The 23591-nt window shown below is 38.6% G+C and overlaps 1 protein-coding gene across 2 annotated transcripts in view; it reads right to left on the bottom strand.

Moving 5' to 3' along the window:
- LOC131084372 (ubiquitin-conjugating enzyme E2 E2) overlaps positions 1-23591 on the bottom strand; it is a 199080-nt gene that overhangs the window by 3250 nt on the left and 172239 nt on the right. For both annotated transcript variants that reach the window (XM_058025786.1, XM_058025795.1), the window contains exon 5: positions 18868-19015. In XM_058025786.1, the coding sequence (XP_057881769.1) occupies positions 18868-19015 (148 nt within the window). The remainder of the gene's footprint in view (positions 1-18867; positions 19016-23591) is intronic.

Raw genomic sequence — 23591 nt, 5'->3', positions numbered from 1 at the left:
TCTCTGCAGTGTTTTGTTTGGCAGCTGAAAGAGTGGAGGTGACGGCCTCTAATATGTCTGAGGTCTACAAAGCTTTGGTTGTGGGTGTGTAAATTCCTGCTGAGTGACCTGAGAATCAACTATCAATCATCTCAGGTGCTTCCCCCAAGCCAGTGAAGCAGGACTTGGAAGCAAAGAGAAGTCCTTGCTTCCTGTAGCATGAGCAGGACCAGCTGCACCCAGCCAGCTGCAAAGCGAACACTACTGAAAGGTTACTTTCAGTAATTACAGCAATGACATTGGTTTTTTTCAGTTTGGCTGTGTGTTTTTTTGGTTAAAACAATATTGAATAAAAAACCAAACCCACAGTTTGGGAAAGACACTTGTTCATTTGAGAGCAAGGAATTTATTTCAGGAATAGAAAAATAGTTATTGACAGCAAGGCTCAGCTATTTCACATCTCTGTCAGAGGGTCTGGAGCTGTGTCACATGTAAATATGTATGAGGGCTTAAAAAAGGGCACTTTAATAGGTGCTTGAAGAACTGGCTTATTTTAGCAGTTGCTGTGAAGCCATAAAGCCATCAGGAGGCACAACTCCTTTGTTTGGGAAGCCAGGACAGCTGGCGAGGAGGGAAATGTAAACTTCAGACCAGAGCCACCCAAGCAGGGGCACAGCGGCCAATTTGAAGCTGCATTTGTGCCACAGGATGTAAAGACAGTGTGTGAGCTCCAGAAATGCCATTGGTCTCTCCCTGCAGCTGTGTGGGCAGCTCCAGCCAGCAGGTCCAAGGACACACATCTCTCAACACTTCATGAGTCACGAGTCACCACTGCTGTGTAATTCGCCATGATGGGAACAACGTCGAGATTACAAGATAAATTGAAGCATCTTAATTAAAACAATTAAAAGATTTAACTCCCAACATGAGCAAGCCTTTGCTATAGTGCCCAAGTCTTACAAAATATCAAGTATGAGGAAGAAATCCTACAAAATATCAAGTATGAGGAAGAAACAATGGTCCCCATTTACCCCACTATGCTACGAAGTACATGGCTGAGCACCACCTGGTGCTCAGCTGGGCTGCACTGCTTAAGGGTTATTGTGAAATATCCATTAGTAGGGCCAAATATGTATTTATAAAACAACCACAGCATAAACTATCTAATTAGGAGATGAAAAGGAAAATTGGATCTCAAAATTCATAACAACATTTTTCTTTTGTTTCCATTTCCCACTACCAGAAAGCTTTCTTATTTTCCATTTGTATATATCTGTGGTTTTAATCTTGATGCTAGACATTTGTTTCTATAACTAGTCAACTGCTCTAGTTTTTAATGTTTTTTTTTTTTTCCTTAAAGAAGTAGCATGATTCATCAATGAATCAGGGTTGATTTCAGAATTTTACTCTAAACAGGACTGTGTCCAAATGACAACAATTACCAGGGGATAGGAGTATAAAGCTATGCCAGGAATGTGTTGCTGAAACAATCTTGTGAAAGAAATTAAAATAAGCCTACAATAAAGAAATAAAAAAAACATATCTATGCAACTCATGGCCTGGCAGGAGATCACCAGATGTGTGGTGGCTGGCTTGAGGGCTGGGATGTGCACCCTCTGTGGGCAGGAATGGGCTTCCCAGCCTTTGGGGTGCTGGTGGCTGTGCCAGCCTGGAGGAGCTGCTGCAACTCTGGGCCGAGAAATCTTTAGGCCTTGTAATTTACTATTTCTTCTAAAACCCCACCCTAGGATGCCCCCATGACCTTTAACTTGTGTGAAGGAAATTTTTTTATCCTGTACTGTGATTAACTCCATGCAAAATATTAACACACCAGGAATTACAGGATCAAATTTCACATCAGAGAAGGAGTAAGGAAAATGAGTAAGGAAAATATATAAAAAAGGTACCATATTATACAGGCAAGGACAGAAGCTATGGTTCAGCAATGTAGTTTACAAGGAAAATGTCAATCTAAAGAACTAGACTATGAAAAAAATCTTCTGGATTATTTACAGGAAGACTGCAGCTGCTAAATCCCTCCTCACCTCACCATATGTAATCCTCATGTTATATTAGAATTCATGAAATTGCCCTGTATTTATGTGATTTTGAAAGCTGGGTGAGCTGGAGCTTGTCCCTAGCTTAAAAAGGTTGGATGCACTGCTCCACAATACCTTGTCATCTTCTTTTGCAGCCACTGAATATGACTGTATAAGGAAGAACATTTGTGTCTCATGTCTATTGTAAGGCTAATCAAATTTACAGTTCAGTTCTAGGGAGTTAATGCTATTGGGGATTTGGATGAGCTGAGGTTGGGTCATTACAAAATTTCAGCTGTGTTTAATGCTAGTTAAACTGCTTTATCATTCAGAAGGCAGACTATAATTCTTCCTTAAAAACTACTTTCCCCCCAAATAAATGAAAATATATTGCTACACTGTATTTTTCTCAGCTTGTATTTTTACAGCTATTTCTATGTCAGCAAATAGCAATTTCAGAGCAGAATTCATCTCCTGGGCTTTGCAATGCTCTTTTAAAAATACAGCAAACATACTCTAGTGAAATAAAAAATAGAGATGGTGTGTTTAACAGCTTGATTTCAGTGTGCCTTCCCCATCAACCACACAATATGCAATGAAATTCCAATCGGTAATGCCAACATGGTTAAAGAGACACACATTTAGACTTTAAATGTACATTATGGTGTTTGTATGCATTTTATATATTTTTATGAGCTTTTATAAAGTATAATTTTATTTCCATTGCAGTATTTTGCTGTTTTAATAGAGAACAGCTGATGGAGCCAGTTATTACATCTCCACAAGTGGGTTCTCTGAAGATTTCTGGAATACCTTAAAATCTAAAAAACCCACAGCCCTATAAAAATCTCACAGTTTCTTCAGCCAAATATTCAGAATGTACTTTTTTTCTTAGTCCAGGTTTGGATTCAGCTCTGTATCAGGCTGTAAAGAGTTGGGCTCCAGTTGAAGAACAGAATTAACGTGGAAGAATTTCCAAAGGTTAGATGTAATTTGAAAGGTCTTATTCCTTCTCCTGAACTAAATGACTCCATGCTCACAGGCGTGAGAGCACCCTGTTGAGAGGCTCTACAGATCTACCTGCACTGAAACAGCAGTCAGCAAAAATTAAACATTTCCTATTCTTTGGGCAGGATATGTGACATGAAACAAGTAATTTTCTAGTTATTTTAACTTCAGGTACACATTTAGAAGAGTTTTTGGTTTAGGGAATACTATTTTGGTATTAGGGAATACCAAATACGTCACAGAACAATTTAGTACTCCAGGAGGAAGGGATTAAGAGAAGATGAATTGTTTGTGAGTAATTTTATTTATTGTGTCACTTTGCCTCAGGAAGTTTTCACAGTTAGCCACATATCACCTGTTTCAAACTCAGTGAACTCCTAGAAGACCATGTCAAGGATACTGTGAGTCTTGACGTAGAAAATGAAATATCTGAAAGGCATCACAGCATCCTTCAGTGATCTTAGAGCAGCAGCGCTGCTCTCTTTTGCTGTCATTAATAATAATGCACAGACTAAGTAATTCTCTGGGGGCAGAGACAGGTGAAGTGGCCCACTGAATTACTCCACTAACCTTTCACCTTTGAGAAGAGCGCTGAAACCCAGGGCACGAGTGAAAAGGAGCGCGGCAGCGCTAATCCCTGTTTGTGCAGCAATAAAACGAGCTCGCGGTCGGGAGCCTGATCAACACACGCGCACGAACTGGAACAACAGCGTGATTCAGGGCAGAACAAAGGGGGGTACCAGGGCTCTGAATTGCTTTACACAGCCTACAAGCTGCACTACAATTTATTCCTGACTTTCACAAAATCACAATTTCAACTGTCCACATAGAACGTATTTAACCGTCTGCGGGGCTCCTTGAAAGCAATACAGAAGAATGATAAAGTGATCAACGAACACTGTATTACAAAAAGAGAACAAATAAAATTAGTTTTTTCAGTAAAAATAAAAAATGGTCATCACTAGAGGAGAAAGGAGCACATTCTAGAAAGATCAAATGTCTACTAGGAAAAAGTCAGTGAAGCTAATATCAATTTTAGAAATTACAGTTCACAGTAGAAACCATATAATATGACATATAATGAAGTCTCATTATATTATTCTCATTTCAGAAACTAGTTTTACAGATTTGTCTGCTCACTTCTCAACATTTAATAGAAACATTCTAATATATATAGCAAGAAAGTTAAGTGTTCTTACAGTGGTGCCTTAGCTTCCCAACTGTGAAGCTGGACTAAAGCTTTTCCATCACCCAGGCAAGGTATCTAGATACCTTCATAAGTGTGGCTGTACAGATGTATGTCACAAAAAAGGCTGCCACCCATGACTTGACTCTAAGTTTTGAGCTCTGTAGAATTGCCAGAAATGCATTTGACTTCTGTTAAGTTTGCACAATGATTGCAGTTACACAAATATTAAGGCGTACGTGACTTGATTACAGTGTCCAAACTGCTGTCTGGAGAAAAAAATGTTACCTATCTTCAAAAATAAAAGAGCTCTGCAAATCTAGTCTAGGAAACATCAGTTTACTAAAATACCCATTTTGTAAGCATGGAGGTAGAAATTCATTCCTCTCTCTAGACTTGTGTTTGATTGCTGTCAGGCTACCTACCACAGACCTGTGTGAAATATGAGGCTGCCTAAGAAAAAGATGTTTCAGAAATGAGGAGTATTATCTGGCCCAATTTTCTTAACGCAACTCTTAAAGGAAAGTGTTGGCAGTGATTCATCTCTGTATCTTGCCAAGGGAAATCATTCTTGTTTAAAGAGAAAGACTTTTTTTCAGTCTTCAGTTTTTAGCAGGATTTCTATAAACTTTACTGGCTGACTGGGAGTTAGCTGAGGCAATCATGGATCAGCGAGGCACAGTGTACTGATCTTGAAGAGTTGTCTTTAATTAAGGAAGAACATGCACCTATTAGATGTGCCAGTATGCTGGAACAATTAAAATTCTAAAATAACACACTTCACTTTGATGCTTGGATGCGTCTCAATATTAAAAGCACAGATACATTAGCAATGTGTCTGCTTATAATAACTTACTCAATTGGGAAGCAGTCGTTGCTATTAGAAAAAAAATTAATAAAATGGTGTTAGTAACTGTAGAACTTAATTTGAAAGATATTACATGGCATGTGGTTTGATAAAATTTGAAGAAGTTACAGCAATATGCATTTACCTTGTGGAAGATGGCTCTGAGTGGATAATAAGAAAATCACAGCCCTTGGATCTCAACATGTTGTCAAGCAACCAAAATGCTAAGACCCATAATTAAACTGGCTTTTATCCATAGGGTCATAAGTGTATTTTCAGAAAAGCACTGTGGATGTGATTCTTTTCATGTGTCTGAAGACTCACTAAGAGAGGGATAGCTAGGGATAGGGAGGGATAGCATTCTGTAGGAATGCTCGTGTGTTTGGCTTTTCTTCTGTCTGAAAATAATGGAACCAGTTTTCCTCTGGATTTGTCTCTCCTTATTTCCCACTAATCACCTCCTCCAGGCAAAGGATTGACCTATGGGTCTTACACATCCTGAGCAAACAGTTTAACCCCTAAGCAACTGAGGGTAAAGCTATTCTCTGTGACCATGCTTTGTGAGGGGTTGGATATCCTATAATCACATGTACCAAAGGCAGATTGCTCTGCAAGAAAACCAGGAGGTCCTATAGGATCCACTTGCCATGTGGACTCCCAGAGGACAGGAAGGGAGCAGGTGCTACTGCATGGTCTGTAGCAGACATTTAGACACTGAGAGAAAAATGAGTCCTAAAGCCATTTTCACTCTTAGAAGAGTGTTTGAATGTGAGCAGTATAAAAAATCTTCTACTTAAACATACCCATTTTAGGTCAGATGCAGGAGTCATCTGAATCCTGCACCTGAATCTATCCCTTTATATTTTTATTGCAATTCATCCTTAGAAAACAGAAAAGCCTATATGTGCTATGAATGCTGCTTATTTTGGTTTAATCTGATTTTCCCCTTCTTGTCCGATTAAATCTCATCATTAATTTGTCAAATTTAAATCCAAACCTCATTATTAATTTGTCAAATTTAATTCCAAAACTGCTATTAAGAATCCCATAAAAATGTCTAAAGAATACAAGAGGCCTTTATTTACAAAAGGTGGGGTTAGTGAAAATTTTTATCCCTTCTAAAGGCCTACTAAATGAAACTCTTTCATAGCCCAAGGCCTGAAATCCCTTGGCAGGTTGAACATCCATTGGAACAGGAATAGGAACTCAGGTGTGCCTTGCATGAGCACACCTCCTACGGTTACCCAATAACACAAAAAGCAGTCAGGCCTCTCCATTCCCTATCCCTACAGGTAATGGCTGGGGAATCAGCAGATGAGTGAGAAAATGACCCCATTTTAGCAACCAACTGGACTATCCACTTCTAGATTAATTTCAGAACATGAATATAATTATGCCTAATTACGAACAGGCTCTAATAGGACTAGAAGGAAAAAACAGGTTAAACAAAATAAACAGCACTCATCGTGTAGGCAAGTTTTACTCCTGGATTAGTCGCAACGAAGTTACACGGCAACACTGAAAAAAGATTGAATTTGTGATATTTTACAGTAATAATTTCTTATTCAGTAACAGTTAAAATAACTTTATTTGGAAATCTTATCTTTCCTACCTGAGAGGTCACATTGACTCCAGTGGCATGCCTGACTAAATGATAATCACTTTGCAAAATGATTTCAGGCATTGGCATAAAGAGTTCTGAGACTGAGCCGTGGAAAAAAGCTAAGCAAGATAGAGGTGAAAAAGACACAGAAGGTCATTAAGGAATTCCTTCTGCTAGTATAATATTATGTCTTACAGTAAGTTCTACTTTCATGCCACTTTATACAGTCACTTTATCTAATCAATATTATAAAAACCCAAGCAACGAGGATTCCAGCCCCAGAGAATTTTCTGAAATCAAATTCATCTTGGAGCTGTAAATGCTCCACTCCATAGAAGGGCGTTTTTCTAAGCCTTGTACAGATGGAAAATTCTACAAACAATTTACTAATCAAAGCTCTATTTCTGAATCCCACATGAATATGAAATCTTACAGTACAGCCCATCCTTAAATTTGGGACAATTGCATCATATATTTTGCTATTTAAGCAGCTGTCTACAACTCCAACTAACGCACCTGAACTTAATTTGCTGTGAAAATAGGGATTCTGAAACCCACACTGCATATAATTTGCTTTATTTGTTGCCTTTGATAGATCTGCAAAACTGTAAAAAACAAACAACCGTTTCCTCCTCCCCTGCTGAATAAAGTAGAAAATTAGCCATGCAAAATATGAGAGACATGTCTTGCAGCAGTGTAAATCATCTCTGAAGGTAGGATCTGAATGACTCAGGAATACTAATGTCTGAAATCTTATGCAAGAAAGTGAGAGACTAAATGATTTAATAGCTAACATATCCAGGCTTATAAATTTTGCTTTTCAGGACTGACTCTACATTCTTATTGAGAATCTGTTAGCCAAATGTAGCAGGCTTCCTTTCAGGAGCTTAAAAAATGTGTGATTTCTATGGTGAAACAAAAATAATTGTATTTTAGGAACAGGAAAAATCAGTCTTAAAAATAGTTGTGCTAATTAGGGTCCTGAGGGTGGTTCTTAGGCAATCGGAAATGTATGGCAGGAAATTTGAAAATCTGTCCTTGCCTTCACATTAAAAAAGGTACACAGGGAAAAAGAAAATCAACAAACACACAAAACAAACCCCCACTTAGAAAAATGGAACAAAGTCTAAATGAAAAATCTGGAGTATAAAAGCTCAGCAGGACTGATGCCAGTTTACTCCATTTGAGATTTGAGCTATTTTTACTGACTGGGAATAATGAATATTAGATTAAAGTATTGTAAAATTAGAATGTGATGTCTAAATTTATTGATTTTCTAGTTTTATGTAATTTTCCTTTAAATATATACAGTTATATTAGTGATAAAAATATATTCAGTAGAATGGGTTAAGCCTGCAAGTGATGCATCTACTTCATAAAAAAAAAAAAAGATTCCAATGTGATTAAAGACATGTCTGTATTGGCAGACAAAACCTGCATGAAACATAGAAAAAATATTTAATGACTGTAAAATATTAGAGTCTCTTTTAAAAGGCAGTTTACTTTTTACCTTGGAACTCATTGAAATTAAGCTACAAATCTGTATTTTATATATGAGAAATAACAAAGAGCTTTATTTAAATACTTCACATTGTTAAACATTTAATGTTTGTTACTTATTTTGGTCTTGGGTCACAGAGAGATTTATTATACATATGCTCTAGAGTACCTGTCTTCTCTCTGAGCTAATGGGCATAGGAAACCTCCACTGGTAGTATTTTAAATTACACATGTTTATTGGAAAGAAAATGAATTGTAACCTTTTGTATTTGTAGCATCCATCACTCACGCATTTTCCCAAGGACGTTTAATTTAATGATGGTTGAGCCTAAGCTTAAAAAAATTCTGTGCAGAAACTTCTTGAGCAGAAATCAACCAACTTTTAAAAGCCCAGTATGTATATTTATCATATAGCTTTTATAAGTTTCATGTGAAAAAACCAAACCCAAAAGTCAGGTGTATATTTTTCCAGCTTTACTTCCATTTTGTGATAAGACCATATTTTAGATGTTCTAGAAACCCTTTCTGAGGAATAATAGAAATGAGGAACAGTTAAGTGTTGTGACAAGACTCTTTTTTCTTATGAGCGCCAGTTACATCCCTTTACATTTATTTCTAGTCACAGATGTACAAAGCCTCTTCACTGATTTGGATTTTAGTCAATCTCTGATTTAATCAGATGACATTTAATAAACTGATGGTTAGGTATTATTATGTCTGAAGTTCAATTTTTCTCACATCTCCTTAAACAAAAACAAATTAGGAGCAGAAACATTATTGAAAAGGACAAGAAATCATTAACAGCATGGTCAAAGCTTTTCCATTTAAGGAATGGTTGAAATCCAAGGTGATTTCTTCGAGATGGAGAAAATCCACAAAATAAGATGTGACAGGTAATTTGGTAAAGAAGATTAAAAAAAGAAAAAAAATGGTCTTGTTTATCTTTTCCATGGCAAGAAAGGAACACAAACAAAACCCCACACACATTTAGCAAAAGTTAAAAGAAGGAGATGCTTCATACATCAAATTGTTAAGCACACACAAAAAGTAAAGTGCAGGAATACTAGAAGGTGATTTAGGAAACTCAAATATAATTGGAAACTTGGTGGCCACGCAGCACCTGTGCTACCATTGTAAAAGCATGAAGGTCATGCTTCAGCACATAATCTGTTAGCTGTGGCTAAGAGGGAATTTCCTCTCCTGTGTGTTACTGTGTGAGTAAAGTGCTTTGAGGGATTTTTACACTTGTCTCTGAACCACTGAGGGATGAGCAGCTGCAGGCAATGTACCTGACCCAGTGAGTAGCACTGGTCTTCTGCTAGGGAGTGACTGTACTCCTTCTACTCATTATTCTTTGCAGAACTCCAGATACATTAAAAAAAAATAAAAAAAGAAACAGGGTAAGTGTGTCTGTGACTGGCATCTGGAGCTATAGCTAATGACTGCATCATGCCTTGGATACCACAAAATCCAGATTTTATTTTTAAAACTAATCGCTACCATTCGCTTTCTAAATTACATAAACCCACCAATTTTCTCATGTAAATATTTCCAGACACTTTTCACAAAAAAAATTATTTAAACAGACTGTAGACTTCTGAAACCATAATGGGGGGCTTAAAACAAAGTATTTCCAAACAATCTTATTTCTATATTTGCGTTAATCTTTTTAATGAAGTCTTGTGAGCTTTGAATAGCCTAAATCTAAACACACTAAAAGCCTCTATGCTCACAAATAATGGTCTTCTACCCATAAGGTGTTGTCAAAGTGCAACTGAAAAGAGCAATGATTTAGGCCAACATCAATAGTAATCCTGATCCAAGCCTCCTCCCCCTGCACACATAATTAGGAGATATTCCAAGACATATTTTCCTGAGAACTACTAAAGGGATGACAGTTCACAAATGTTTTCCCTGCTGTTATAATAATCCCCACAGTTATGAGTTCATGTTGAGGGGACTTAGTCAACTGATAAGAACAAATCTTGTAACAGTTTCATCAGCTTTTCATGGCAAAGGAAATGAATTCTATTTCAATGCATATCTATATGTAATTTTCATAACGTGCTGCTGCATTTCTTGCATTTACATCTGTTTAATACCATGTTTATAGATCATGTCCACACAGTTGAAGAAATATAGGTGTATGTGTCTGCAAATATTTAAAGACCAGATGTATAGCAAGTCTCTTCCTGGCAGTGCTGAGAGGCTCCTAGTGAGACTTCAGATGTGTAAATCCCATGGGAAGTACTGAAAACCCTACCAGCTGTCAGCCAGCAGCTTTAGGTGCCTAAATGCCTTTAACATATTGGTACTGTGTGCTCAGCTCAGAATATGAGAAGTTGTAGGTGATTCAAACTATAGAATAGAAGTTAGTATTGTGTGCACACTACAACATAAGTGGTGTAGCACAGTATCTTTTAAACGGAATAGAAAGAGAAAGCACTGATGAGCTACCACAAATCTGTAAAAATCAGCTCTAGATTCTGTGATATGATCAGTCCAAATATAGAAATTTACCTATGTAGCAAGTTCTGCAGAACAGGGAGGGGAACATACAGTATTTATAGATACACAAGTACTTTCTTGCCAAAAGAACTTTGTCACAGTTGATGGGATCTCTTTGTTCATGTTTTTCTCAAGACAACCCCACCTTCGACAAAGTCATTCTGCACTCACTGAGAGAAGAACAAACCCCATCAGTTTCATGCTGCATTTTCCTTTCATGCTCCCTTAGGACAACTTCTTAGGACGGTCTTTATGCCAAACACCTATTTGCTCTGCTCCCCATCCAGCAGCACCGAGGCACCAGAGCAACCCCACACTGCACTTTGTCTGCTGAGCCAGAGCCTCCTGAGTGAGCTCAGCTCATCTGGAGACAACCCATGTCAGAAATGTAACAGGGAACAGACAGGTTGTGTTGCAACTCAGAACAACCCAAAAACCATTACTCCCTGAACCGACTCCTGGCTGCTGTAACTTTCATTTACTCTGTGTTACTTGTTGCCATGCTTGAGTGACATGGCATAGAGTATTTTCCTGCTTCAGATACAAAGAAAGCATTTTCCATTGTGCTGAAACAGCCCAGAAACCTGCCCACTTCCTGACAGATTACAGTATACAAACTCTGAAGAAAAGGGAAAAAAACAGCTCCAAGCTAAAGAATATAAATAATCTCCGACAACAGAGCAATTTCATTGTTTACATGACCCTCTGCTGCTTACAAAAAGGATATATGGGAAAATGAGATTGTTTTGTTGTATGTCTGATAGTACTGTGTTGTGACATTGCACCTGGTAGCCTGTGGGTGCCAGGAAAGAATCAAAGTAGCAGGGCTTAGCCAGCCTCATAAAATGGGACAAATTAATACTGTTTTACCAACTTAAAAGTATTTCAGTCATTTTCCAGAATATTCATCACATTTGACAAATCTACTCAAATATGGATTATTAAAGAATGAGCATTTATAAAGAGTAGTTATAGTTATCCTGTCTTCTATATATGTTCAAAAAGGAAACAAATTTTCACTAGAACCACAACAGCATGTACTTGGGCAGAGGAAAGCCCAAGAGCCCTTTTTGATAAACTGAACAAAGCTGATAAGATGTTAAATGAAAAAGAAAAAAATTCAGATTGGATTCTGAAGCAGTTTCTGATAGTAGCAAAACATGCAGATTATGTCTTTAAGAAAAAAATTACAAGAATGAGGAGAATGAGAAGTGGCTCATCCCTTGAACTTGCTGTCATCCAGAGTTTCTAAATTCACTTCACAACTGGGGGTGAGGGGAAAAGAAGGAATGATAATTGGGAAGTCTAAAAAAATTGCAGAAGGAACACCTGATGTGAACCAGCACTGACAGAAAGCAGCCTTTGCCATGGGGAAGCACCAGATGAGGAGGAACAGGGTACATGCTTCCTGCTAGATTGAGATATATGGAATAATGGAGAGAAATGAAGATACATCCAGGCTGCTGAGTGGTGAGGAGCACAGACCTGCTCTTCATTACCTAGGGCTGGGTAGCTATTTTAAAGTTGGAACATGGAAGCCAAATAGCAGAGCTGTGACCACAAGTCAGCCAAATTCCCACTCAAAGCCAAATGCTCCAGCATGGAACAGATTTTATTATTACAGCTATGTTACATTTTCCTTTATTAAGCTGCCTTGGATTTATTTTAAACTTTTTTTTTTGGATGGGAAAGTGTTTTCAAGTATCACAGTAATTCTCAAAATAGATCTTTTTTATTGATACAGTGGACATCTATTAGTGTATTAAAATGCATGCTGGTATGGCTGGGGCTTTGCTGGCTGAAGAAGCAGAGCTATTCCTGTGGAACCTGATGCATTGACATGCACTTGGTTTTTAAGTGGCTGTGGCAGTTCTGGCTCTTGGTGCCCCTGTGCCAGAGATGATCGGCCCAAAGCAGTGTCAGGAGTGTGGAGTGTGTCAGTGGGCATCAAAGCCTGGCAGCCCCACTCCAACTCCTCGTGGGAGACGCATTTTGCTGAGAGGGTTTAAGTGAACCTACTCCCCTTTGTCTGGGGTGTGCAGAAGACAGTTCCATGGGCATTGTATATTGGGCATCCAGGTATGTCTGTCAATACCTTTTGCAAATTTGTAGAGATTGTGGAATTGCTATGAACAAATATTCAGATGAAGCCTAAGTTTCCCAAACAGCAACACAACCTCAAAATGTGGAGGTGCTCAAAGCTTTCTAGACAGCAGATCTACCCATGTTGCACTTGGAGATAGGAACCCTGTCTGGAGCAATTCCAACAGCTGGATTTGGGATGGCTGCTGAAGGCAAACCTGCCTTGGGACAGGGTGGTGGCATTGCAGCAGGACACTAACTTCCCTCCAAGAATGTATACTGCTGTCTGAAAGGGAAATGGGCTGAGAAAGCCCTAATTCAGTTCCCTCCCTTGCACGTTGTCTGACTTAAATCTCCCCACCTACTCGTGTTCTGCAGAGGTTCTGGTAACAGCAGCAATTCCAGCAGCTTTGTAGCAGGGCAAATACCATTCAGGCTTTTAGGGCTTTTAAGATTATGTTGAAAAATCACTCTCCAAAGTGCTGTTTTAGATCCCATTGAGGATCAAAGATATGCATTAAATTACACTATTGAATCCTTTTCTGCAAAAGATGACAGAACTGGGATTTTATACCCTCAGCAACAAGAGTACAGAACCTTGCACACCCTTAGGAAAATGATAAAGAGAATAAAAAAAGAAAAAAAAAAAGAAAAAAAGGAAAAAGAATAATGTAATAACTGAATCCCACCTCCAAATTTTCTTAAATACCAGAACCTTCATGCAGGTGTATGTAAGGGTGTTAATGTCTTTTAGCAGACCTAAATCATGCCAAACTACATGGATAACTTGTAATTGCCACAGAAAAAGAACAATAGCATGTTATCCAAAATTGCCTGTTATACCTACACTGTAATAAAAAACAAGAGTTTTCTAGGGAAGATAAAGGCAAAATGTAAGGATGACTCATATGAATAAAACTTAAAAGCATGTCGTGTCCCTTAGTGAGACACATAAAGATCCCCATAACCTTAGGATCTTTGACTTTGCTTATCTATGCTGAGATAAATGTAAGTCATTAAAATGCACAGCCACATTACTTCATGTGGGTTAACAAAGTATGAAACCACCCAGTAAATTCATGATTCATGGCAGTACTTGTAAAAAACAGCACATCTACTTGTAACCAGGGTACAATATATTTGAAAGCCACAATGTACATTGCAGAGTTTTTTAACATAAATAGTCTACTTTTCAGATGTGCTGTGAAACTGCAACTACTATAAAAATTGATGGGTCTCACACTGAAGTAATGTAGTGCTACTTGTCCAAAATAATGCAGTGCTACTCATTTACTCTCCCAAGTACATTTATTGTGAGGATATGCATGCTTCAAACTACGTTCACAGCAAACTTCACAGGTAACACTAAACAAACTGCCTCACACTTTCTGGTGAGTTTAAAAGGTGACCAGACAAGCATCTTTACACTGATAATATGTCACTGAAGCATCTGAGAGCAGAGCAACCAACTCGACTAGTGCTGACCCCAGTGAAGTGGGTACTGCAGGCAGGTTTTTGAGCACATCCTTTGCCAGAGGTTAATGCAGAGGTTTCATCCTTTCTAGCAAAAGCCTTTTCTTTCTTCTGCTCTTCCTTTCTTTGTTTTTTCCTTTTTCCTCTTTCTTTTTCCTCTTTTTTCCTTTCTCCACCATTTCACTCAATTGGATAAATGCAGACAAACAGTGAAAATGACAGGGCTAAGACAGAAATAACCTTCAGTGGGGCTGCCAAGTGAGATAGGCACATCCAACAGGGAGCAGTAAATATTTCCACCTGGATGATGGTGATGATGAGCAGGTTAGTCTGCCTAGCTGTGCCTTATGCCCCAGTGAACTCCAAGAGTCAGGAGCATTTAGGAGGGATGAGTGCAGTGAGGATGAGCAGGGGAACAGAAAGCCTCTCTTACAGAAGGAGGCTCATAGACACATGTCTGGTAGTGTCCATCAAATAAAGACAACAAGGGAAGAGGATGGTTCTTAATTAGTACACCAAGTGTGAAAAACAGAAAAATGGTCACTTAAGGTATAGGACAAGACTTTCTTAAAAACAAGTGGGTATAAAATCCCTGTGAGTCAGTTCAGGTTAGGAATCAGGCAGAGGTTTCTAAATAGCAAAGCAAGTGAGGCTCTGTAGAGCTCTTCAGCAGTTACTTTGGCTACAGCTGCCATCCAAACGCTCAGCCTAATGTTTGTGGGAAAGCAATATCGTGGCTGGCCACATCTCAGTCTGCCACTCCTCCTCTGTGTGCACCCCCTGGCACATCCCCATGGCAGGAGCTTGCAGTGAAAAGGGCCAGGAGAAGCAGCAAAGCATTTGCTTCCAGAACGCCAACTGAGGGATAAAATCACCGCTGACCATGGAACTTGCATGTGGGGAAAATGGTAAGGAGCCAGAGCCAGAGGATGACACCAGAAAGGAAGAGGCTGGTGTGAGGGAGAGGTAGGCTTTGTTCTGATGTTCTAATCAAGGCTTAGCTGGGTGTTATTAAGCAGACATGATTCGATGTTAAAGCTGTTCAGACATGGTGGATAATCAGGCCAGCCAAGTTCGGATTTTGAATGTGAAGGAGGAAGTCATGCAAAGAAAAGTGTTGCAATGTTACAATAATTTTCTCTGAAGCATTTGCAAATGATATTTTTCCTGGGGCTCAGGAACCTTTGGCAGGGCCAGGATGGCAATGATCAGCTGAGAAAAATAAACATTCTAACCCAGATCAGCATCACCAGTTCTGTAACTATAAAAAATAATTAATTTGCTTAGCACTTCAAACTCAGTAAAACACAAAACCTCAATGGCCATCTGCACTTGAAAGGTCTTTGGATTAAGGCAGTGTGGAAATTTACACTCCCCAGGCTCTGCTTGAATACTTAAAGTGTAGTTGACTTTTAGTCCAAGCAAAAAGGGTTTTTGTAACTTAACACATTTTCAAAGTGGGGAGTGTCCACATGGAGTTACTCTGCAGTAACTAACTGCCCACACAGGCCAGCCCTAGCAGCTAACACTGGAAGCAGGCATTTTCAGCACTCAGTACTCACTCACTCACTCACTCACTCACTCACTCACTCACTCACTCACTCACTCACTCTGTTTCATGCAGGTGAAGGTATCTATCAGGTTTTGTGGGGTTGCTCATGCACATGCCAAATATTTACAGGACTGGAGCCCTGATTTGTAGAAAGGGACGTGTGCTGTGGCCTCGAGTACCACCTCAAAGGAAAATACTAATGCCTGGACTGGGCTAGTGCATCCCACCATCTCTCCCATCCCTCTGATACATTTGGCTCTCTCACACTCCCAGAAAATGCACATGTGCTCAGTCATACACAAACCCTACGGCACCCCTTCCCCCCATGGAAAAGTCAGCCAGCTGTTACAAAATTCAGACCTTTCATTAACGCAGTTTAGTGGCTGATAGTGCCAAGCAAAACAGAGACAATTAATAATAATCAGGACTGAAGGGTCTGAGACAGCTTATGAGTAAAGGATTGTACGAGCTGTTTAAAAAGGACAAACTTGCTCCTGCCTGGAGTGATAGGGAACAAAGGGCGGTGATGTATAACCAGGGAGGGAAGAGACTCTCTCGTGGCTTTTGTAGATTACTGTGTGAATGACAGGAGCGGCAGGAGCAAACACCTCTTTTCATTTGCTCAGCCTGCTGGAGAAGAATAGCAGCGCTTGCCAATGAAGCTGCAGCTGTGCTTCAGCGCCGCTTAATCACTGTGTATGACTGGGGCTAAATTAGCTGCCATTCTCACTCCTATTTGTTGTTCTAATGAAGATTTGCATAAATGTAAGAGTAGGGGGTAACTGATACTTGATTCTTCGTTTCAGAGGCCAGGGTGGAAGACTCGCCCATCCTGCGTGTTTGTGTTTGTGGGAGATTCAATGTTGCCTTTCCATTTGACCTGATCTGCTTCTGGCTGATGAATGGTGGAAAAAAAAGAGTTCAAAGTTGCTTATCAAATCGAGACCCCTGTTGTGTTTCTGCCTTTAGAAAAGGGCAGACTAGTTAGATGAAGAGAGGACTGAGGGATTAGAAAATTACTCCTAGCTGTAAAAAATAAATATGCATGTTTCTGCAGCTACTTATGTGTATATATATGATATGCTTCAATGGCATATGTATCAGTGACATATCTTTCCATCCATCCATCCATCCATCCATCCATCCATCCATCCATCCATCCATCCATCCATCCATCCATCCATCCATCCATCCATCCCTCCATCTGATGGTAAGTGACCAATATTTTTTTAATGATAAAATATCAGAAAAAATCCTCTTAGGCAATAGGATGAAAAGTAAGGACTTGTAAATTTCTGCAAGCCTTCTGTTGTTCATCACTAACATTCAAAGTTTACTTTTAAATGAAAGAATATCTAACACGAAACAGGCAATTACCAAGGAAGGTGAAAATGACTCAGCACTTCAAAAATATGTGCCACCAGTGCCTTGTGAGACTGGGATTCAAATTAAGAAACTGTGCTAATTCATCAAAAAAAGGGGAAAATTTTACCGTGAAGCAGTGAAAAAATCCAAAACTACTTCATAATTAAAGAGAAGATTTGAAAATGAAATGTCATAAGATTGCTTTGTTTACTGTGATCAAGACAATGCCTATGGCTGCTAACTGAAAGAGGCTAAATGGAAGAACTTCCCATTTTTTGTGTGTTAACTTGCTGTACATGGTAATACGGTATGGATAATTGTTTTCAGTATTCCTCTTACACACTTGATATGCTAAAACTGTTGTTTGACAGCGTCTGTAAGGATTTAAGATTGAGAAGCCATAAGTAGTGAATTTCTAAATTTCAAATCACTGCTGGAAACCGTCCAGCTTTAAAGATGACTGTATCCCTCCAAAGCGAGTATCTGTATCCCTACGGGAGAGCATGCATTCACTGCCCATTCCTCAATCCCTATACAGCTTAGCAGTGTCTCTAGCTCTTCAGCTGGTCTCTAAGACACATGAGCAAATATTAATTTGGTTGCTGTACACTTCTGTCATCTATCTGCCTGTCTACCAACAGACACTTCTGCATATTTTTGGCCAAACACTAACAGAAATCAATCTTTCAGAGACGTTAGCAGAGAGCATTCAATCCACCTGAAATAAATGTGCCGAAAATGGTAACACTCTATAACTTCACCTCTGAGCTGAAAGGAACACCACAGGTTTCAATGTTCTATACAGCAACAAACCCACATGAAAATAAAAGTAGTCAATCACATCTTTGCTTGTTCTCTTCTTATTTTGAGTTTTGAAATATTTCAATATTACAGCTTTTTATTCAGCCCCTGATTATGCCAGAATCTCAAAATTGCTTTCAAAGCAATTTTAGACCTTTTTTAATTTGCCCCTTTAGGGCAAATAAAAAATAACATTGAAGTGTATAATACAAAACAAACAGCAACAACCCTCATGACATATAAACAGATCACATATTTTTTCTTCAATGATTCTTTAGTAATTTCTATATATTATGGTTTTTCAAGGCTACAGTCAGAATTATGTGTTTGTAAATAGGGTAAGAGAAAGTGGAAATTACAGACCTAGTGGTCAATGGCATAAAACAAATCTAAAAGAGCTGAGGGGAGAGGTTAAGTGCTATGCTAGTTAATAAGAATGACAGCTTGCTTTGAATACTCATGCAGGCTGTCCAAGATATTGAATAAACCTCATTTAAACTAATTTTCATTATTTGTAGAGTCTGCGTTAGGCATCTATCATTGTCTGTGCTATTAATATTCTTTTCAGAGACCACATTATCAGCATATTTAAATGAAAGCTTTCCTTTTCAATATTTATTAACTCATTAATATTTCTGTGTGGTAATATCCTGGTTGTAATATCCAAATTATGCATACTAAGGTATTTTCTACTGATCAAACTTTCTGAATTAAATTTTTTTTCCTCCAGTACCAAAACTGCACTTGAGCTTCTGAAATTCTGCTTTCTTTCTATACTATTTATCTGAACGGCATCTAAAATTTACATTTTTGTGGGGTTTTTTTTCAGTAGGTACCAGTAAAGCAGAGCACCGACCAGACATTACTGAGGTGACCAAATGTGAATGACGAATGAATGAAGATATGAAAGTTAATTCATCTTACCGGGGTTACAGTCTGTGAGGAGGGAGCAGATGGAGAGGAGAACTTTAGAAATGGTTAACGCTGGACTCCAGTTGTCCTTTAAAATGTCCAGGCAGATGACGCCTTGGCTGTTAATGTTGCAGTGGTAGATCCTTGTCCGGAACGTTACCTGGAAAGGACAGCATGTCTCAGTACAACAGCGTTCAAGCCAGTAACTGCACAATTATTAAGCAATGAAGAACCATAGGAACAAACATTCTGCTTTCCAGGCTGCTACTGATGGTTAAAGACTGGGCAAAACAAAATAAAGGAAATAAACTCTGCCTCTTGCAGCTGTGGCCCGCAGTGAAACTGGTTTGTGCAGGCTGAGAATGGGACACATTTCCTGAGCTTCCTCCTGCCTTGGTCTTATCAATCTCATTATTTTGTAAATGGCAAAAAAAAGCCCCCAACAATTCCAGCCCCTAATCTGGACAATGTTCATAACTCAGGTCCACGGCTCTTTCACGCTTTGAAGGAAGTCAGAACAAGACAGATTCTTTTACTGTCTTCATCTGTTCATCATTTGACACAATAGATTAAGCTGTAAAAAAAAAGCAGAGGCATTACAGCAGAAAAAACTGAAGTGAAATATTTTGAAGAAAGGCTGCTCAAATAAAATCCTTTTATTTCCAAATTTTAGGTTATATTTTTATCAGTGGAATTGTTTGCAAACACCTTTGGGGTTTTTTTTTCAGTAGTTTATTTTGATGATTTATGTATCTGTTTCATATGGTCTTCCAGGTGATCCCATAGGTAACAAACCAAGGAAATTATTTTAGCCCAGAATAATGTCCTCTTTTTTCAAGGTGAAGACACAGGCTTTTTATTTTAAAGAAGCTCAGTTAGGAATGTTGACTTCGTAGCTCAGAATGAATACTGGGGCTACTGGATAAGAAGGGACAACGTGAAAAAAAACCACAGGAGGCCATCAAGGACTAATTTCTCCATCAGTTCTATGCAAATGACAAGCCACATCCAGATGGTTTCAAGGACATATTCCTAAAATCTAAAACTAAGATGTACAACTTCAGACATCTACCTCAGCAGCAAGAGCCCTGCCAGGAGAGGGGCTGGGCAGGCAGGAGACAAGAGCATTCCCTGACTCAGGGAAGATGTGCTCTTCCCTCCTCTGGGACAGTGCTAATGTGAGTGGGAGTGCCTACAAACCCAGCCCTGCCCTTCCACAGATAAACCCCTGCCTGGAGAGTAATGCAAACTGGAGACAGGCAGGCTCCTCTTCTGATTTTCTTCAGTATCAGAGATATCAGTGATCTGAGAGGGATTGTCAGGCCACTCAGCAAGCAGGAGAGAGAATACAAGTGAAATAATACAGCACCTGGTTTGCTTCTACAGAAAATAATTATAGAAATCATTCTCTAGCACCCTGAAAAATTCTGCCCTTTGTATTAAATCAAGATGCTTTGACAAAATAATGGAAAGAAAAGATAGTAGATTTATGGTATTAAAACATTGCCTTCAACAATAAATACTTTTTCTCATAAGTACTTTTCCACATAGATCTGGAAAAATGCTTTGGAGCCCATTGTCATGCACCAGTGAGTTCTGCACTAAAGAACCCTACAAAGCAAGTTCATCAGCTTTTAAATGCTTCTATGTTTAAAGGTATTGATAATTAATTGGATAATTTGAAAGCTTGCTACTCCATACCCTACATATTTATAGGTTCTTTCATTTTTTCCTGTTCACTTGTGGTTTTGCTTATTGTTTTCCAGCCTAAGTGCTTCACTTCAGGGACTTCTCTGAAAATTTAAAATATTTCTGGTGCAATGATCTCAATTAATCCAAAAGCTTTAGCCGGATGATCTATTTTCTCCCCCTCATTAGAAGCCCAAGCACATTCAGCATTTGGAGGGAAGGAAGTCTTCAGTGAGATCAAAATGTAATTTATTTAAATAATTATAATTTGGTGATAAAATTAAATGTCTGTGTACAAAGGGAAGCTATTTTGAACAAGGAAGGTTGCTAATGCACAAAAGCCATAAACTACTTTACACAAAGTGCCCAGAAAGAGAGATGGTGTGGAGGACCATCCTAGGAATTGTAGGTACTCATTTATTCCCTAGGTAGATTAACTCCAGGAACTCTTGATGTCCCAGGACTCAGTAAAAACACCTGCCTAATTTTAAGTATTGTATGCTAACTTTTCAGTACACCATTGGAATAAAGCCTATGCTCAAGTATTTTACTTCAATTAAGGTGCATCCCTATACTTCCACAATGAAAAATTGGAGGACTTCATTCAGTGGCATCTAAATATACTGAGTAATAAGATATGTGTGGTCTCACTGAATGTGGGGGAAGCACTGAATCCACTGCACAGATTAAATTATACCCTCTAAAATATTTACAGACAGGTCAGTCTGAGCTTGCGACCTGCTTCAGAGAGGTCATTGATTTGAGTCTGTATTTTAAGTGTAAGTGTTTTGCCTCCAGCAGAGAGGACAGACACTGCCACACGTTTGTTCCCCTGCCTCAGCTGCTTCTGAAGCACTGAAACAAGGACACTGGGAATTTGGCAGGATTCAGACCCACTGAGATGAATGGAGGTAGTTCATGTCATTCATGAGCTGTTCAACACTCCATTGCCATCACCTGGTGGATAATTGTACATGAGACTCCACCTGTTTGCAGTTAGAAGGCTGTTTTTAGAAAATGCTTAGACCAGAAATATAGCATTTTTTCACTGTTGAGTACATATTAAACCTGTGAGATTTGGAAAGGCAAGATAAGGCTTGCTGCTTAGCGCTGACAATGTCACCAATGTCACCTAAGACAGGCAGGCATTTAAATATTTAAATAATCAACGTATTAGTTAGTTTATAATGACAATATGTTATATTTTATTAATTAATTTTAATACTAAAAAATAAATTCAATCAATTAATGTAAATAATCACAGTGTTTAGAATTGCAGAAGAAGCTGTATTAATGACAGCCTTAATATGCTGGAAACTGTGGCCTCAAGGCTGCAGGTAACAGAGTTCTCACCCCGAGGCAGCAGAGAACAAATGGGATAACACATTGCTTTCCTCATCCATGTGTTGCCTCAAATTGCTGATAATGTGGGAAGTGCTGAGATGGAACTTTCTGCATGTTGTGCTTACCATACCTACATTATAAGGTTATGCAGGGTTCTCCTATTCTGTCATGTGTTAATACCTTTCCAGGGGAACTGCATTTTCTTTATTATGGTCATATTTTTACCTTTGATGTCACTTAAATGTTTCCTTTAAATGCTGGACTCTAATTCCATTTATCCCCTAATGAAAACACCTAAACAACCTCATGCAGGGGCTCTAAGGAGGGTGTGGGTGTGCAGGCAAAGTCACCTTCAGACAATTAAATGGTAGAGGAGAAATTTATGGATTTTCTTGAACCATAAGTGCTCTCTATGGATTTATTCTCTTTCATTCTGGAATTTAAAAAGCATACCTAATTTTTGTTGAATAAAAGTATAGGTCAGGAAAATGCAAGTTATGGGGAATAGGGAAAAATGGGACTACCTTCTGAAAACTGTGAGCACTACAAACAAACTTCCAAAGGGTAATGATATGGAATTTATTTTCAATCAAATTGTATTCAATCAGTGTTGGAAGTAAACAATAATAAACTCATCTGTCATCTACTGCTGAATGCCAAACGTGCAAAGCTGTGTCTGGCTGTTCACTGAGTAGGTTTTAGGACTGAAAAAAGACTGTTTATAAAACCTGGGAAGAGGAAACTAAGAGAGATTTCAGTTGAGTGATTGGAAGCAACGAGTTGAAGGCAAGATAAATAATTTCTGGATCTCTAAGTGATTTTTAAGACCATTTCCCCAGCATTATGTAGTTTTAAAATAACTTAATATCTTTCTTTTGCACGGAGGTCTAAACACAACAGTCACTACGGTGCCTGGTACACCACCTCACACACTTTCGGACTTCACTGAATTCAGTTGCAATCTTCTTCAAAAACGTATCAGGAGGAAGAAATGATTCCCTAGTTTTACAAATTACATGCAAGGGCTTACAGTGTGCCCTGAGGGTTTGCTTTCATCAGCCTGTTTGGGTTCAAACCCTCACCTCCTGCTTCTCAGTCACTGGAGCCTGGTGACTGTGTAGGGAGAGAGGAAAAATTCCCAGAGCCAGTCTGAAAATAAACAAAAACAACCTCCTTTTGTTCAGGTAACACTGCAAGCAGAGTTGAGATCCCAGGGCTCTCATTCCCACAATTTTGGGAAGTTCCTTTCAAGAACTTTCATTTCTTACAAGGATGGAATCCTGCATGCCTGCTTGAGATGAAATTTCTGTCTTCCTCAAATATTCCCCAGGAGTTCTGCTTTAATAAAACTGCAGTGGCACTACCTGAAGTAGAAGAAGTTGTACTGCATACAGAAAATGTTTTATATATACATATATATATATATATATATATATATATATATATATATATATATATATATAAAATATGATGCCATTTATGATGATGTTCATAGAGCTCAGGAGAGAGTAAGTTGTTCCCATCTCAGTTTGTCAGACTTTATGAGCAATACATTTGTCCACGCAGAGAAAATAAAAACAAGATCAGGCCTACACTCTTCAGTCATGTGAGAAAAATAAAACAGTCTAAATGAAAAGTGTATATAGCTCTGAATGACACAACACTCATGCAATAACCTTTATATTAATTAGCACCCTTAATTT

This window comes from Melospiza georgiana, chromosome 1 (assembly GCF_028018845.1).
Source record: "Melospiza georgiana isolate bMelGeo1 chromosome 1, bMelGeo1.pri, whole genome shotgun sequence".
Classification (NCBI taxonomy): domain Eukaryota; kingdom Metazoa; phylum Chordata; class Aves; order Passeriformes; family Passerellidae; genus Melospiza; species Melospiza georgiana.
The sequence above is the reverse complement of the archived record's forward strand: the minus strand, read 5'-3'. Positions and strand labels throughout refer to the sequence as shown.